This window comes from Pyxicephalus adspersus, chromosome 8, assembly GCF_032062135.1.
Source record: "Pyxicephalus adspersus chromosome 8, UCB_Pads_2.0, whole genome shotgun sequence".
NCBI classification, from domain to species: Eukaryota; Metazoa; Chordata; class Amphibia; order Anura; family Pyxicephalidae; genus Pyxicephalus; species Pyxicephalus adspersus.
This window is the reverse complement of record NC_092865.1, coordinates 74,615,326-74,631,489: the sequence shown is the minus strand read 5'-3', so window position 1 is coordinate 74,631,489 and position 16,164 is coordinate 74,615,326. Positions and strand designations below refer to the sequence as shown.

At 37.4% G+C, this 16,164-nt stretch overlaps 1 protein-coding gene across 5 annotated transcripts in view; it reads left to right on the top strand.

Annotated features, from left to right (window-relative positions):
- LOC140337418 (target of Myb1 membrane trafficking protein-like) overlaps window positions 1-16,164 on the top strand; it is a 128,809-nt gene that overhangs the window by 69,835 nt on the left and 42,810 nt on the right. For all 5 annotated transcript variants that reach the window (XR_011922038.1, XR_011922037.1, XM_072421171.1 and 2 more), the window contains one exon: window positions 7,254-7,359. Coding sequence is in view for 3 of the 5 variants with exons in the window: in XM_072421171.1 (XP_072277272.1) it covers window positions 7,254-7,359 (106 nt within the window). In the remaining 2 variants the exon portion in view is untranslated. The remainder of the gene's footprint in view (window positions 1-7,253; window positions 7,360-16,164) is intronic.

The window sequence follows — 16,164 nt, the reverse complement described above, 5'->3', positions numbered from 1 at the left end:
ATAATTAAAAGGAATGGAGGAGCAAGTTTAGGGAATTGAGAAGAGACGTTTAGGGCGTGATATGATTACCCTTTAAATATATAAATGGTCTATATCGAGAACTCTCTTCCCCATTATTCACTTTGAGATCATTACAAAGGACAACTGGGCACTCTTTGCATCTGGAGGAAAAGAAGTTTAAGCTCCGGATAAGTAAGGGATTCTTCACTGTAAGGTCTGTGAAAATGTGGAATCGGCTCCCTCAGGAAGTAATTTCAGCAACTACTATAGAATGCTTTAAGAAAAAGCTGGATGTTTTTCTAGAAGCACAGAATATAACTGGGTATTAAGGCTTTAAAGTCAAAATAACTCTGACTGTTGATCCCGGGAACATTCATTTGCATCATGGAATCAGGAAAGAGTTTGTTTTTGCACCAGGGTTTTTTTTTTGCCTTCCTCTGGACCAACTATGCCTTTTAGGGTTTTTTATCTGGGATAATTTTATTTCCCTGGTGGTTGAGCTTGATGGACTTATGTCTTTTCTCAACCTAAATTACTGTGTAACTATGTACCTATGCATCCCTCCAAGGCAGGGAAAGACCCCACCATACACATCTATAGAGAGGCTCATGATGAGCAACCCCTCATTTGGCATTACATGGAAGGGCTTTGCACCCCACACAGAGACCATTATCATCATGATAACATTTATACTGGATTTACCCAATATTTATCTATGTATTAAATTAATTTTTACCAAGAGATTTAATTTCTAATACACAGCTCACCAAAAAACAAAACATTTTTTTAACTTGTCGAGGGTTTTTTTTTTTAAATATGTAGTGTGTTTCAGGTCTGCTGAATCCAGAAATCAGTTTCATTGAATTAGCTCTAGTTCTTGTGATACAGGAATTGAAATAGACGGTTTTACCAACAACAAATGTGAACGCAGCATATTATCAATCTTTATTTAAACTGATGTTTTGCTTTTTATATATTAAATGTAGCCTTATTTTCATGAAATTTTCATTTGCCCTCTTTATGTTTCAATCAGTTTGAGTTTTCAATAAAAACATTACTTACATAACAAAAAGATAGATACATACATACATACAACACATACGACATATTTATAACATAGCAGTGTTGACCTTCGTACGACCAAAAAAGAAAAAAATAGATCCTATAATCGACATAGACCCTGGGAATCATAACAATAAACAGCAGGAACCCTTATGGGTCAGAATTGCACATATTGGTACGACTACAAAGAAAACAACATAAATTGTCGTAGAAGCATATGGCACAAAATATAATCTAATAATCTGGTCAACTAATAATAAGAGAGAAAAAAAAACATACAACAAAAACAAACATATATAGCCCTGGGGGTCAGGGGTGGGAGATGGTACACAAAGCAGATATATTAGATTCGAGAAGGTAGAAAATAACCCTTAATGCCGGGGTAAAAATCTAACTAGTAATTATTATCACTAAGATAGATACTTTTCGAGTCGGGAAGATTCTTTAAACCAATCCCAGGTAGACCATGTTATTTTGAATTGTTCCATTCTATCATCATCCTCTGCAACCAGCATTTCCATATAGCGGATTTTTTCAAGTTCAGAAACCCAGTCTGCTATAGAAGGAGCAACAGGTTGCTTTCATAATCTCACAATACGGCCCTGGCAGCTGTAAGAAACTGACGTAAGACACCTTTTTTGATATTTTTGAGCGAACCCGGGACCATAGAAAAGAGAGCTGCTTTAGGAGTATTGGGTATGGTAGACCCGGTACAATCATTAAATATCTGGATAATCGTGTCCGAATAGCGGGATGTAATTGAACATTTCCACCATAAATTAAGCATTGTACCTCTTTGCGAGGGGCAACTCCAGCATCATTCGGATTGTGTAGACAAGAGTCTATGTAAGTCCACGGGGCAATAATACCATCTGTGTGAGGATAAATGATTTTTCCCAGTCATCCGCAGTTATGAGTCCATCCATTTCCCTCTCTCAATATCTAGTGTATATAGAGGCAGTGGACCCAGAGTTCTGAGTAAGCAGCCCGTATATCCTGGAAACAATGTGAGAGGGGCGAGCTGGCGAGCTAATTAACTGCTCAAATTCCGTCAAGCCTCTATGTAGTAAGGATGAGTTGGTATATGAGGCTACAAACGAGGAAGGCAAGAATAAAGGAACCATTTGAAATACATATAATAATCTGGGGATGATGTCCATTTTGAGAGTGTTTATACGAGCGAACCAGGAAAGAGGCAGGGAATCATATTTCTGAAGATCGGATTGAAGTTTACTATACATTGGGGAATAGTTGAATGTGAACAATTTAGAAGGATCCGATGTAAGCATTATACCCAGGTACTTAATGGCTTCATTGCACATCCGAAAAGATGTATTCGTATGTATGGCTGACATTTGAGTAGAATCTAAGGTAACATTAGGAATTTCAGATTTGGAGTAATTTACCTTGAAATTACTATATAAACCGAATTCATCAAATTCATTCAGTATGGAAGGTATTGTGATATTAGGGGATATTATGTACGTCAGCAGGTCATCTGCATATAATGAGAGGTTATATTGTGTGTCACCTATCATAGGATAGTCTTAATGGTGTTGTCTCTAGCTTCCCTTCCATAAATGAACCCAGTTTGAACCTTATGTATCAACGAGGGCATGTGTGGTGACAGCCTATTAGCAATCAGCTAATTAGAGCATACTGTATGGTCTTTGCCTGGTTTGGGAAGGATCGTAACGTGTGCTTTCAGGCTCTGTGATGGAAACGGGGTGTCAATAGATATTGAGGAAAAAAACTTTAGTCAGGAAAAGGACAAGAGTAAGGCCATGTAGTTTATAGAACCATGGAGTAAATCCATCTGGGCCAGGGCTCTTCCCGGTATTCTTGTAGGGGGGGGGGTCACTGGAGTAGAGCGGATTTGATAGAGATCTGAATAATATTTGTGAAATGTTTGCAGAATCTCTTTGGATGGATGGTATAAATGTGGTCGATGTACGCGGGTGCAGACCTTGTGTCAACAGTCTGCCACATTTAACCCCATATTGGTATATTAATTTGCGGAAACGATCCCCGGTGCGTTCGTGTGCTAAATCATATAATTTCAATAGGTGGGTTCTACCAGCTTTTAGTTCTAAAGATACATCAAGGGCCATGTTCTGTTGATGTATGTAGATGTTCCAAGGAGTGGATTTTATCATATGTGAGTTTAATATCTTGCGATCTTATCTTTTTAAGCCTCTTGGGTCGCTTGTAGAATTAAGATATTCACTTTCGCTTTGTGTTGAGTATATAATAATTAGGAGCAATTGTTAGGACTATATAGACCCTTTACATTAAAGGTGTGGATTCTCAATATTTGTGATTGATTGTGTAATGATGACATTGGGGGGGAGAGGCGAGACGTTCTAAGTCCTCGTCCGTGGGGTAAGATATGTTTGTTTCACAAATTCTCTAATGTTTCTTCTCTGTTTTTGCTGAGAATATTCACCACAAATGTAGCAAAATACATTAGGGTCATTTAAACAAATTCTTCTTGATGACTGTAAAAAAAAAAGAAAATGTATGAATAAAAGGAAGGCAAATGAAAGTTTCATGAAAATAATGCTACATTTAATATATAAAAAGCAAAATATTGGTGTAAATAAAGATTGATAATATGCTGTGTTAACATTTGTTGTTGGTAAAATCATCTATTTCAATTCCTGTATCACAATAACTAGAGCTAAATAAATGAAATTGATGTCTTTTCTGGATTCAGCAGACCTGATTTACACTAAATATATTGAAAAATCCTTGGCAAGTGAATTTTTTTTATGTTGAGCTATGTTATAGATGGGAATATTTAGAATAATTAATCTGTTGATTTAGTGCCCACTTAGTATGTTGATGAAGTTTGGGTGAATATACTGGAAGGGAAGATGAAAATTGTGATTTTGGGATAGGGTTATTTCAAGATTGCTGGGAGTGGTACACTCCATTGTCTTGTGATTTTTTTTTTTAGTTATAATCTGATTAAATTAAACAAAAGAGGCTATTGTAATTTATTAAAAAAAAATAAATAAAAAAGATTGTTCATATAATTAGTTACTTATTAAAATTATTAGCATAATTATTTATTACTGAATATAATATATAAGTACTGAAGTGAGTGCTGAAGTATATTCTTCCTAATGGAAAAAACTTAATCTGTAAAGAAGTATACAAAACGATTTATTGATATTTGTTCTAGAGTTGATGGTAATATAAAAGGTAGTAATGTTCTGATACACATACTTACACAGATAGATCTTAGCTTATTGTGACCTAATCTTTGTTGAGTAGGGATCCTCTATTTTCCTGGGAAGGAAGAAGTTACCCTTTAAATAATTACTGTTTGTGCATAGTTTTATTAAAAAAGTCACTCTATAATTCATTTCCTACTGAGTTCCATGTTGTTTTGGAATGAGGGCTGAACCCGTTTTCCTAGTTATGAATAGTGAAAAAAGATTTTTTGATGTATGAGAAAAAGTAAATATATATTTATTCAACGTATCACTGGGGGTAATACAAAGAATGCCAACAATATTAACTACTGTACTTATTACTGTAATATAGTTTTAGTATGCATGGATATAACGATTATTCTCTATAATCCTTTATTCTCCTAAGGGGAGAGGAAAAACCTATCGAATAGCAGTGTTCTTGGGATCAAACAGATGCTCTAATAGGTTAATAAGAAAAAACGCATATATGACCTGGTTGTATGATTTGATTGTACTGTAGGTAGTATGAAAACTCAATTCAAATGATTTACCTTGCTTATTCAGACCCAAGGACAGAGAGCCAGCAGCCAGCCTCAAAAGGGACCAGCTTGCTGGCGTTTTGCTCTTATAAGGGTTAAAATAGCGTCTTATTTGCATGCTACTGCATGCGCAGTAGGTTACCTTGGGGCCAAAATTTAAGGGCTTCCGCCTTTTACATTGCGGGACTATGTGTGCTTTAGAATGTGTGCACGTGTGTTTTTTGCACATGCGCTGTGTATATATTCAAAAATAAAAGAAGGTTTTTTCTGCCTTAGTTGGGTCGAGAAGATTATTGCATATATGCTAATTGTGGTTAGTAAAGCAGGCATGGGGGAGGTAGAAACACATTCCCACATTTCTCCTAGGGAATATTACCTATATACAACTAATTTCCTCCTTATCACCCTCACCTGTCAAATATCATGGTCTAAGCTTAGATTTGACAGGTCCTGGGCATTGGACAAAATGTTCGGTGTCCAAACGAGGGAGGGGGGTGAGTTGGGTGCCAGGTGGGAGCTCTGCATACTTCAGCCTAGGCGCCCATGTGTGTGGGCATCGCTGTCCCTCGTAAATTGGGAGGTATAAATCCTAACTGGTGTGTTTGCAAAAAAAAATATATGTTTTAAGATGGTACGAATGAATATGTATCTTGTGTGAATAATGGTAACAATATCATTTATAGAAATATAAGAGGTACAAAAGCATAGCATGCCCAGGACCTGTCAAATCTGAGCTTAGACCCCAATATTTGACAGGTGGAGGTGATGAGGAGGAACTTAATTGTATATAGGTTATACTCCCCGGGAGGAATGTGGGGATGTGTTACTATCTCACAAGCCTGCTTTACTAACCACAATTAGAATATATCCAAAAAGCTTCACTACCCAACTAAGGGCAGAAGAAATCTTCTTTTATCTTTGAATATATACACAGCACATGGGCAAGAAACTTGTGCACACAAATTCTAAAGCACATGCATTGTAAGGGCGAAAGCCCTTGAATTTTGGCCACAAGGTAACTTACTGCACATGCAAGGATTTATGCACATGTGAAGAAAACTGACAAATATGCTGTTGTAACCTTTGAGAGTGGAACGCCATAAAGGTAAATCATTTGAATTGAGTTTTTATACTACCTACAGTACAACCAAATAATATAACCAGGTCACATACAGTAAGGGAAAGAAGTATTTGACCCCCTGCTGATTTTGTATGTTTGCCCTCTGACAAATGACCAGTCTATAATTGTAATGGTTGTTTTTTTGTAGCTGTGAGAGACAGGTCAATGGACAATCAAACTTTACAACAGCAGTACTCTCCAACAATACCTGTGTACCTTGGCACCTACTGTATATGTCATTCAGAACACGTCCTTTTTTTCCCCTTGGGGCTACCAAAGAATATGAAGACCTTGGTGCCTCCCAGATTGTCCGCACCATCTGCATAGTTAATCAGACAAACTATTAGAAATCACTGTAAGGGTCACAGCTCATTCATAGCATGTCATCTTCCTGCACAGCAGCTATTCATCGGACACCTACTGTAGGGCAGCAACCAAATCCCCTGCTCACACATTGTCATTACTGCATTGAACTGGCATCCCTAACTGCTGTTAGTTTTGGATAACAAGTTGCAAAGGAATGGAGAAGGTGTCCACTAACCATTTCTTAGCGATAAACTGGGCCAACCCCTAGTATTTGTACAAAATGAAAAGAAAAGAAGACAGTGTTTTTTATGGCCAAAAATTGTGATAAATATTTAATTCTTTTACATCGTAGAATTGTGTGATGAATATTTATCACTTATGGATACATATTAACATAATGTTTAAAAGAGACATCCTCATGTGCTCATGATGTGTACAATCACAAGCAGTAAATTTTGTTTTTTTGGTGTTTGATAACAAATGGCCTGTTTCCCTGTTCTTATCCTTTTTTAATTCAATGCATTCAATCTTGTAACTGTCCTGTGCAGCACATGCTCTTCTATTTATATATTCTTTATCTAGTGTTGGTCAGGGTCATAGCTTAACCTCCCTGTCGGTGTTTCCGAGCCAAAAGCGGTAACCCCGAGTCATACTAGGGTGGAATTTCCAGGGAGGTTAAAAGTCCTACCTTGTTACCATTTTCCTACAGCAGTGCCCGCGATGTCCTCCAGCGATGTCCTGTGTTTTCTTTCCCTGCACGTGCCATCTGCATCCCCAGTAAGTGAACGTTAGGGACACACGGCCAGGCATCTGCTCGCAGGTGTGTGTCTGGAAGTCGGGACCGGGCGGCATATTTAAAATAATGAGGCTTTTTAAATGCACTGCTTTTGCATTTAAAAATCCTCATTATTCATACCGCCAGGGGGGTTAAACAGTAAACAGCTACAGAAAATTTGATTGGCTTGTCAGTGATAATGAGTATTTTAAAACAAATGCATGCAGTGTTTTTTTTTTTTTTTTTTTAAGGTGCCGAGTTACAATGATGCCTCCCCTTCTCTTATTGACCTTGAAACATCTTCACCTGCTATCCAGGCTCCTGATATCGCACTCTCTTCACAGCTAGCAGACCTCAGTAAGTACATTCTTGGTTCATGCAGCAAGTTGCTTGTCCACCGTTGTATGTGAAATTTTTATATATCCTTTTATAAGCTATAAACAAGCTTTGAAAGTGCACTGCACTGGTCTGGATACAGTTTTGATGCCATTTGATAATTTTAGTTGTTAGGGCTCCTGGACACCATGTGTTACAATGCTTAGCTTAGATTCTACTGTCTAATAATCAGTCACCTGAAAGTCTCCGATTTTTTAGAGGACAAATTGTGTTTTCCAAAAATCTCACACGTTTCTTAACCTAACATATAAACTGTTACATATTGTAACTTTCCCGTGCCTAAATGAGGTGTTTTCATTTTTTATGCTTTTTGTCACCTTTTATTTTTTATCAGGTGATCTTGCCTGTGACGTATTTTCTTTTGAAGGATGATGTTTACTTATTGTGTAATATCTATAGGAGGAATCATCCTGGGATAGGAAGTAATTTAGGACACTAGAACATCTTTTCCATTACTCATCTACATGTTGGTGGAGAGCTTGTTCTGTAGTACGCAAAGAGAGAGAATTAGACATATTTGTGGAGGCAGAATGTACAAGAAACTATAATCTCCATGTATTTGAAAACTATCATTTGTATATCTAACACATCAAAAGGGAGCAAAGCAGAAAATGTTGTATATGCACAAACTTAAGTTTTGGTCTCTTCAGTGATTTTAGGACTTCAAAACCAAATATTGCAAAGTATTTAAACTGTTCAGGTGTGCATTTCTGATGATGAGTTCAGTGTGCTTTACAAAATCTTTAAGGTTACAGTGTTGATCTTTTAGTATACTTTTACATCTATAAGTACACAGTAGCAATTTTGAAGGCTAGAGTTACAAGAACATGTTGCAATAATGAAGTGGGATTTTGGCCATAAAATCCACTGTAATGTCTTACGACCACATGACATACATCTTGCACAGCTGTTCCTGAGCTGGCGGACATATAGAAAATCTGTCCCATGTGCAGAAGTAGCAGAGAGAATTCAGATGACTCCTTATTTGAGAACATAAAACTGGTGTACAGATTATGAAATTTAGTGTTTCTTGGTTGATTTTTAAATTGATAATTATTTAGTGTGATAGGTGTGTGAGTGTGTATAAAATCTGCTTGTCATATTCTGCAGCCTAACAATTCACTGTGTCCAATCCTTCAGATCTCCTAAATTGTTGGTTGTAATGACTTGAAATTTTTAGGGTACACATGGTTCTCTCATAGCTGGTAATAACTACAATTTCTTTAAAGAATTAAGATATGGGGATTATGCGTTTAAAAATTGTGGGAATTGAATATTTGGTTTGCTGTTTCATAAGAAAGTGCACCTAAGAGCCCAAAATGGAAAATGCAACTTAAGGACCCCCAGGGGCCACTTACATAGCAAGGAACATTGAGGTGGGGCCCCTAAATTTTTACCTACCTTTCACCAAAATATTATTGTAATAATATGCTTCCCTTTCTGCTTCTGTTGTTCGAACCTGAGTTTAAATGAAATTGGCATGGCATCATTGGAACATAAAAAAAAAAAAACTCTGCCCATAAAACTGTCTACTTCCCATATGCTTGGGGCAGTGGGAGGTTTGTGTCTCAGGCTCAGTGGATTAGAGCTGCGTATGAGAAATCAGCAGGGAATACACGGCAGCCGGCCGCTGCTCCCGGGTAAAACCCGCAGGGGAAGGACTATGCTGCAGTAGTTACCTGGCTGTAATGCTGAATTGCTGGCATCAATAAGTTGTTGGACTCCTAACATAAGGAAGTAACTAGTAATGTTTTTTACAATATGAATACATCTGTAATTTAGAAAGATGGAAACACCAAAGGAATCATTTTAAATACCGTTTTTCCGGCGTATAGGACGACTGGGCTATAAGACGACCCCCAACTGATTGGTTAGAGTGGTCTGCCAATTGGCAGACCACTCTAACCAATCAGTTGGGGGTCGTCTTATATGCCCAGTATTGTACTGTTCCTTCTGCCTCTCAGATCTCGCTATTGTGCGAGAACTGAGAGGCAGAAGGAACAGTACAGTACTGGTAATTGGAGGAGGGATACAGGAGGAGGTAACAGCCTACACTGCCCCTCGCGCGCTCCACAGGCTCATGTTCTCTTCTGTGTGCAGCTTGCTTCCTCTTGCTTCATACTCCCCACACAGAGCGGAGACTCGGCCACGCGGGACATATGAAGCAAGGGGAAGCAAGCTGCAGGTAAGTACCCGGTGTATAAGACGAGCCCCGACTTTGGCACAGATTTTTCGGGGTTAAAAAGTTGTCTTATGCCCCCGAAAATACGGTAGATTTACTCCAACAATGCTATAGCTAAATGCATAAATACATCATGCAATTGCACAGTTTAAGCAGCTGGATCTCAAAGTGAACCTATGAACAGCTATGTTGTGTTGTCCTCAGAACTATAGATGCATTTAATTATAATATTGTTGTAGGAAAAAAATTCAGCAAGAAGACAGAAGGGTTTTTTGTTTTGGCATAGAGCAAAAACCGTTTACTTTCTGTTATTATAATAAAAAATGAATGATACATATGAGTTGCCACATGAGTTAACACATAGTAAGTAGTTCAAGGTTTGGTTGTCTCAGAGTAAAGTCCATAAATGACATCCAAGGTTAGTTAGGTCCATAAAAATTTGGATAGGGACAACTTTTTTCTAATTTTGGTTGTCTACATTACCCCAATTAATTTTAAATGAAACATGAAAAATGCAGTTGAACTGCAGACTTTCAGCTTTAATTCAGTGGGTTGAACAAAAAGATTGCATAAAAATGTGAGGAACTAAAGCCTTATTTTAACACTATCACTTCATTTCAAGGACTCAAAAGTAATTGGACAAATTAAAAGGCTGAAAATAAAATGTTCATTTCTAATACTTGGTTTGAAAACCCTTTGCTGGCAAATGACAGCCTGTAGTCAACTCATGGACATCACCAGATGCTGGGTTTCCTCCTTTTTAACGCTCTGCCAGGCCTTTACTGCAGCGGCTTTTAGTTGCTGTTTGTTTGTGGGCCTTTCTGTCCGAAGTTTAGTCTTCAACAAGTCAAATGCATGCTCAATTGCGTTCAGATTAGGTGACTGACTTGGCCATTCAAGAATATTCTACTTCCTTGCTTTAATAAACTCCTTGCTTTGGCTGTATGTTTTGGGTCATTGTCCATCTGTATTATGAAATGCCTCCCAATCAATTTGACTGTATTTAGCTGGATTTAAGCAGACAGTATGTCTCTGAACACCTCTGCTTGTGTCTAGTGTCACATCATCAATAAACACTAGTGTCCCAGTGCCACTGGCAGCCATGCACGCCCAAGCCATCATACTGCCTCTGCCATGTTTTACAGATGATGTAGTATGCATTGGATCATGAGCTGTTCCACGCCTTCTCCATACTTTTTTATTGCTATCATTCTGGTAAAGGTTGATCTTGCTTTCATCCATCCAAAGAATGTTTTTCCAGAACTGTGCTGGCTTTTTTTAGATGTTTATGAGCAAAGTCCAATCTAGCCTTTCTATTCTTGAGGCTTATGAGTTGCTTGCACCTTGAAGTGCACTCTCTATATTTACTTTCATGCTGTCTTCTCTTTAGGTAGACTTGGATATCGATACGCCTACTTCCTGTAGAGTGTTGTTCACTTGGTTGGCTGTTGTGAAGGGATTTTTCTTCACCATTGAAATGATTCTGCGATCATCCACCACTGTTGTCTTTGGTGGACGTCCAGGTGTTTTGGCGTTGCTGAGTTCACCAGTGCTTTGTTTCTTTCTCATGATGTACCAAACTGTAGATTTTGACGCTCTTAATATTCTCCTAGTAGCAATTTCTCAGGTTTTTTTTTTCTGTTTTTCTGCAGCTGCTGCGGTCAGCCAAGGCTTTTTTTTAAAGCACAAAGCCATATGCCCAAGTCCTCCTAATGCACATACACGAAAGTGCTTCTCTCCAAACATCTTTCAAGCAGCTTAACACCTCTCTTTTCCTAAAAAATTGTCTTCCAGTACATATATAGATTGTTTCTCCTACTGAACTCATTGTTACTACTCTCCCCTATCTTGATGTAGAGATCAGAAGGAGAAACCAGAGAGCTGCTTGATGGGTTTGTTCGAAGGGGACTTAGTGGTCGACTGACTTTCAGTATTTATCAGCAAGTAATGTTTACTGGTATGCCTTTGGTGGGGAAAGTTTCTAAAGAAACAAGGTCACTTTAAAGCTGTCTTAAAGTTTTAGTCTTCTGTCAATGTTTTTTGTGTTGTACTGTTGTACCTAATATTATTGACAAATAAAGAAGCTATAGGGGAATACAGTGGAGAAGTATATTCAAAGGTATAGTAATCCCTTATTTGGGATATTTGCCGACCCTTAAATATAATACTAATACAGAAATACAATCGTCAGGCAGGGTTTTTTTTTTTGGCAAAAAATATCTTATATTTTACATATCCATAAGATATTATAAATTAAACAGTATTTGCTTACATGCAGAGTATTGTTTAGTACCACCTCATTCTTAGAAGTCCAATACCTACTTACTAGACAAGGATAACCTACTTTATGGTTTAGTTGTTTCAAATATTCGCGAAAAAACTTGAGCGATATGTGTGATGAACACGAAAAAATGCGAATGTTTGCATGCAGCCTTGTTTCCCGATGCGTTTCACCCCTTGTAGGCTTCCTCAGGGGTAGCTGTGCACTTTTTATACCAGTTTGTGTCTAATATAAAAATATTTATCAAACATAGAAAAGTATTACCATAGAAAAGTACCCACAGCACCCATTTCAGCCATAGAGATTGTATCGGCCAATAGCACCTTCAGAACCCACGGTACTCCAGAAACTGACACTGCGATTCAGACAGCCAGTTATCTATTCCCACTACCCCAGATCAAATACCTTCACTTTCTACATCACTAGACTTTGTACCATTACCTCCAACCTCCCTACCCCAAGCAACATTCACATTTGGAGCAATCCCAAAAACGCACACTCAGGAATCTTTTTTTTTTTTTAGGGGCACTTCAGAAACAACTACCATCCCCAAAGGGATCAAAAGGACAATCCAACATTTTTTTTTCCTTCAGGATTCCACACAAAAACCAAACTTAGAAGTTATAAATCTATCCTCCTATCAACTAAGTCCAAAGGAGGACGATGTCCTTTAAATGGGGTTGTCCTTCTACCCCTCAGGAAAAGTTAACACATTTGAATTAGATGTAAACTTGTTTGCAACAAATTTGACTTTAAAATTTTCTTAAAAATCTCGAAATTCAAGATTTTAGAACTATAAAAGCCCTGCAGGAACTCCTTAATGAAAATGATGATTTATCGGACATGGGCTATCGGATGATGGAACTCTTGTTGAAGATAGTACAATCCTTCCCACCAAGCGATCCAAATCCACTTTCTATTTACTTTGCTCATACAACTCCCAAAAATTTGTTATTCTAGTAACAAAAGAAATTCTAGAATGTGATTTTAGAAAAATGCATCGTCCAATAAATTTTTCTAAGACACAAGAAATGGCCTTTAAAAATCTTCAAAACAATAATTTTAAAACCAGCCAACAAAGGGGGAGCATTGTTATTATGAATAACTCACAATACGAGAAAATGTGCTACAAGATTCTTAAGGTGTTAAGGTGATTTCCTTTTGATCCCAGACCAATATTTCCCTCTCTATCATGACCTTTGTTTTCAACGTGTTGGGAGCAGTGAATAACACACACGCAGCTTAACCATATAGTTTATCACTTCTTCTCAAAACTTTAATATCACATCGCAGTCAGACAACAAGGTGGAAGACACTTAGTAGTTAGTCAGTAACAAGAAACTTAATTAACAACTTCGCTGAGCAAGATGTTTCAAGGTAAGGATGGAGCAAATATTGACCTACTGATAAGGAGGATATAACTAGTTTCAACACAACTCAATTATCTGCAAAATATAGCAAAAAAAACAACATAAATTCAAAACTCAGTAAAATTATATTCCTTACAGATACCAAATAGTAGATTTAAAAACGATTAACAACTTCTATGACGAATAGTAGTCCATAATAAAGTCAGGATTTACAACAGGCGCAAATGATGCTAAAACCAAAGAATACATTTGGAATCAATACCCAGTAATGCCCACCTTCTATAGTCTACTCAAAATCCACAAAAATCCTAAGGACCCCTCTGGACGCCCTATAGCAGGGGTGTCAATCTCAAATACACAGAGGGATGAAATTAAAAACTTAGACTAAGTAGCAGACCAAACTTGAAATTTTTATTGAAAAAATTGAAAAAAAGGAGGTTTTTCCTTCTCATTAGATATAAAACATTTTTATATGGAAACAAAGAGGTTTTGCTTAACATTCATTCTGGAACAAGCCTATAATAGAGCAAGAGGCCTAACAATTTTTAATTTTACTGCATGATCGAAAAATAAAAACACCACAATAAGCTATGCAGAAGAGAAGTTTTGTGCAAAACTTTCACTTTGGTGTAATCTGCATGGTTTTCAGTAGTATAGTAGGGTAAGTAGTCTTGTTTCTTCTTATTGTTTTTTCTAATTGTTTTACTTTGCCAGAGAATGCAGAGAATTTCTGCATTCATTTGGTTTCACATTGCATTCTCTGGCACAGTAAAACAATTAATATAGCATTAGCTCTATGATAATTCCTGATTATTGAGCTTACCTGTCAGTATAAACTTTGCGGGGTCCACGTATAGGCTGCTGTTCAATACACACGAGTGATGCCGCTACTACAATTCCCGGCATCACTTGCATCTATAAAATGCGGGGCCACGCATAGGCAGAGAGTAGCGGCATCACTCGCGTCTAGAGAACAGCAGCTTAATATGAATTGCAGCTGGCCCCCAGTTACTACGGATTGCAGTAGCGAAGGGCTATGATTTAGTGGACATATTTCTCAGACGGTTTGTTTTCAATCTCCCATAATACCTTAAAGACACCTTACAGCTACTCCAATTTTTTCAAGACTTGAAAATAACTCCTAACTCTAGATTAGCAACCGTTGATGTAGAATCGCTGTACAACCGCATCCCCTACTCATTGGGACTAGACACCATTAGATCAGTGATTGTAACCAACAACCCCCTACATCAAAAATACAATGACCTCATAATAAGCCTATTCAAATACATCCTCACCAGGAATGTGTTCACATACAATCATAGACATTACCTACAAGTCCAGGGGGTCACGATAGGGACAAAGTGTGCCCCATCGTACACCAGCTTATACCTTGGTGAGTGGGGAAAAAACTATTCTCAGACCCCAATTTTTCGATAATTCGACCCCACATCTTTTTGTGGCGTCGTTATATTGTCCATATCATAATTATCTGGACAGACTCTATTCAAACCTTTCAGAATATGTTCAGTTTCATCTAAACAATTAGATTTAACCTAAAATTTACTATGTTCTCACATGAAAACAAAGTGCCCTTCCTAGGTGTATGTCATGATTATGGATCATCATAGGAAAGAGACTGCAGGTAATATAATTTTACATGCCCAGAGGTCCCATCCCAAACCTTTACTAAGAAGTATCCCATTAAGTCAAATGCTCAGGTTAAAAAGGAATTGCATATTTGACATGGACTTCAAAAATGAAGCCAAAGCATTGACTACCAGTCTATTAAACAGAGGCTATAGCAAAAAAATGCTGAAAAATCATATCACAAAGCAAGCCTGCAAGCAAGCAAGAGACAATTTGATTTATCAAACAAACAAACGGAAAGTCCATCTACAGTGGTACCTTTGTATAAGTTCTTAATTCGTTCCAGATCCTTGGATTTATATCAAACAGGACCTTATACCAAACAAATTTTTCCCATAAGAAATAAAAGGAAAATGATTAATACGTTCCCATGAAAAAAAAATCCTATAGTTTTTGGCATATTATTCATTTATGGGGTTGTTTAAAACAATTTAAACATTGCTTAATACCAAAGTACATAAATACAAAAGCAATTAGATGAAATAAATGAAAATTTAACCTCACTTTACCTTGCTGAGAATAGTTGAGTGCCTACTAGGATGGTGCTGAAAAGGGAGGAGGAGGAGATGTTCTGTAACTCAGAGCGTTTTATAGCGCGGGTTGTTCACTGAATGGTAGCAACTGTACCGACGCTCATGGGCAGTCCTGGCTTTGTCTCGAGAGAGGTAAATATGGGAAGTTCTAGCACAAAGGTTGTATACCAAGCAAAATTGTTTGTGTCCAAACAGGACTTATACCAAGTTGGACTTATTCCAAAGCGGACTTATACCGAGGTACCACTATACTGTTTAATTTATTATTATTATTAATAAACAGGATTTATATAGCGCTAACATATTACGCAGTGCTGTACATAAATAGGGGTTACAAATAACAAACTATTACAGACAGTGATACAGGAGGAGAGGACCCTGCCCAGAAGAGCTTACAATCTAGTATCTTATGGATATATAAAATATAAGATATTTTTTGCCAAAAAAAACCCTGCCTGTCAATTGTATTTCTGTATTTGTACCTATAATAAGCTTGGCAGAATGTTACCTAAAGTTAACTGGCAATAATCATATTGCATTGACCTATTGGGGATGAAAGGACCTGTTAAGTAGTTAGGAAAGTAACCTTCTGCCTTAATTTTCACGAACACAAGAGGTGTGATAAGCTTTAAATGGAAATTGTGTGTTGCTTGTAAAGGTTGAAAATTGATTAAACCCGTACATAGTGTTGATGTTCAAATTCGGGTTGTCCCTATATTCGACCCGAATATGGCTGTTCGAATTCGGGTA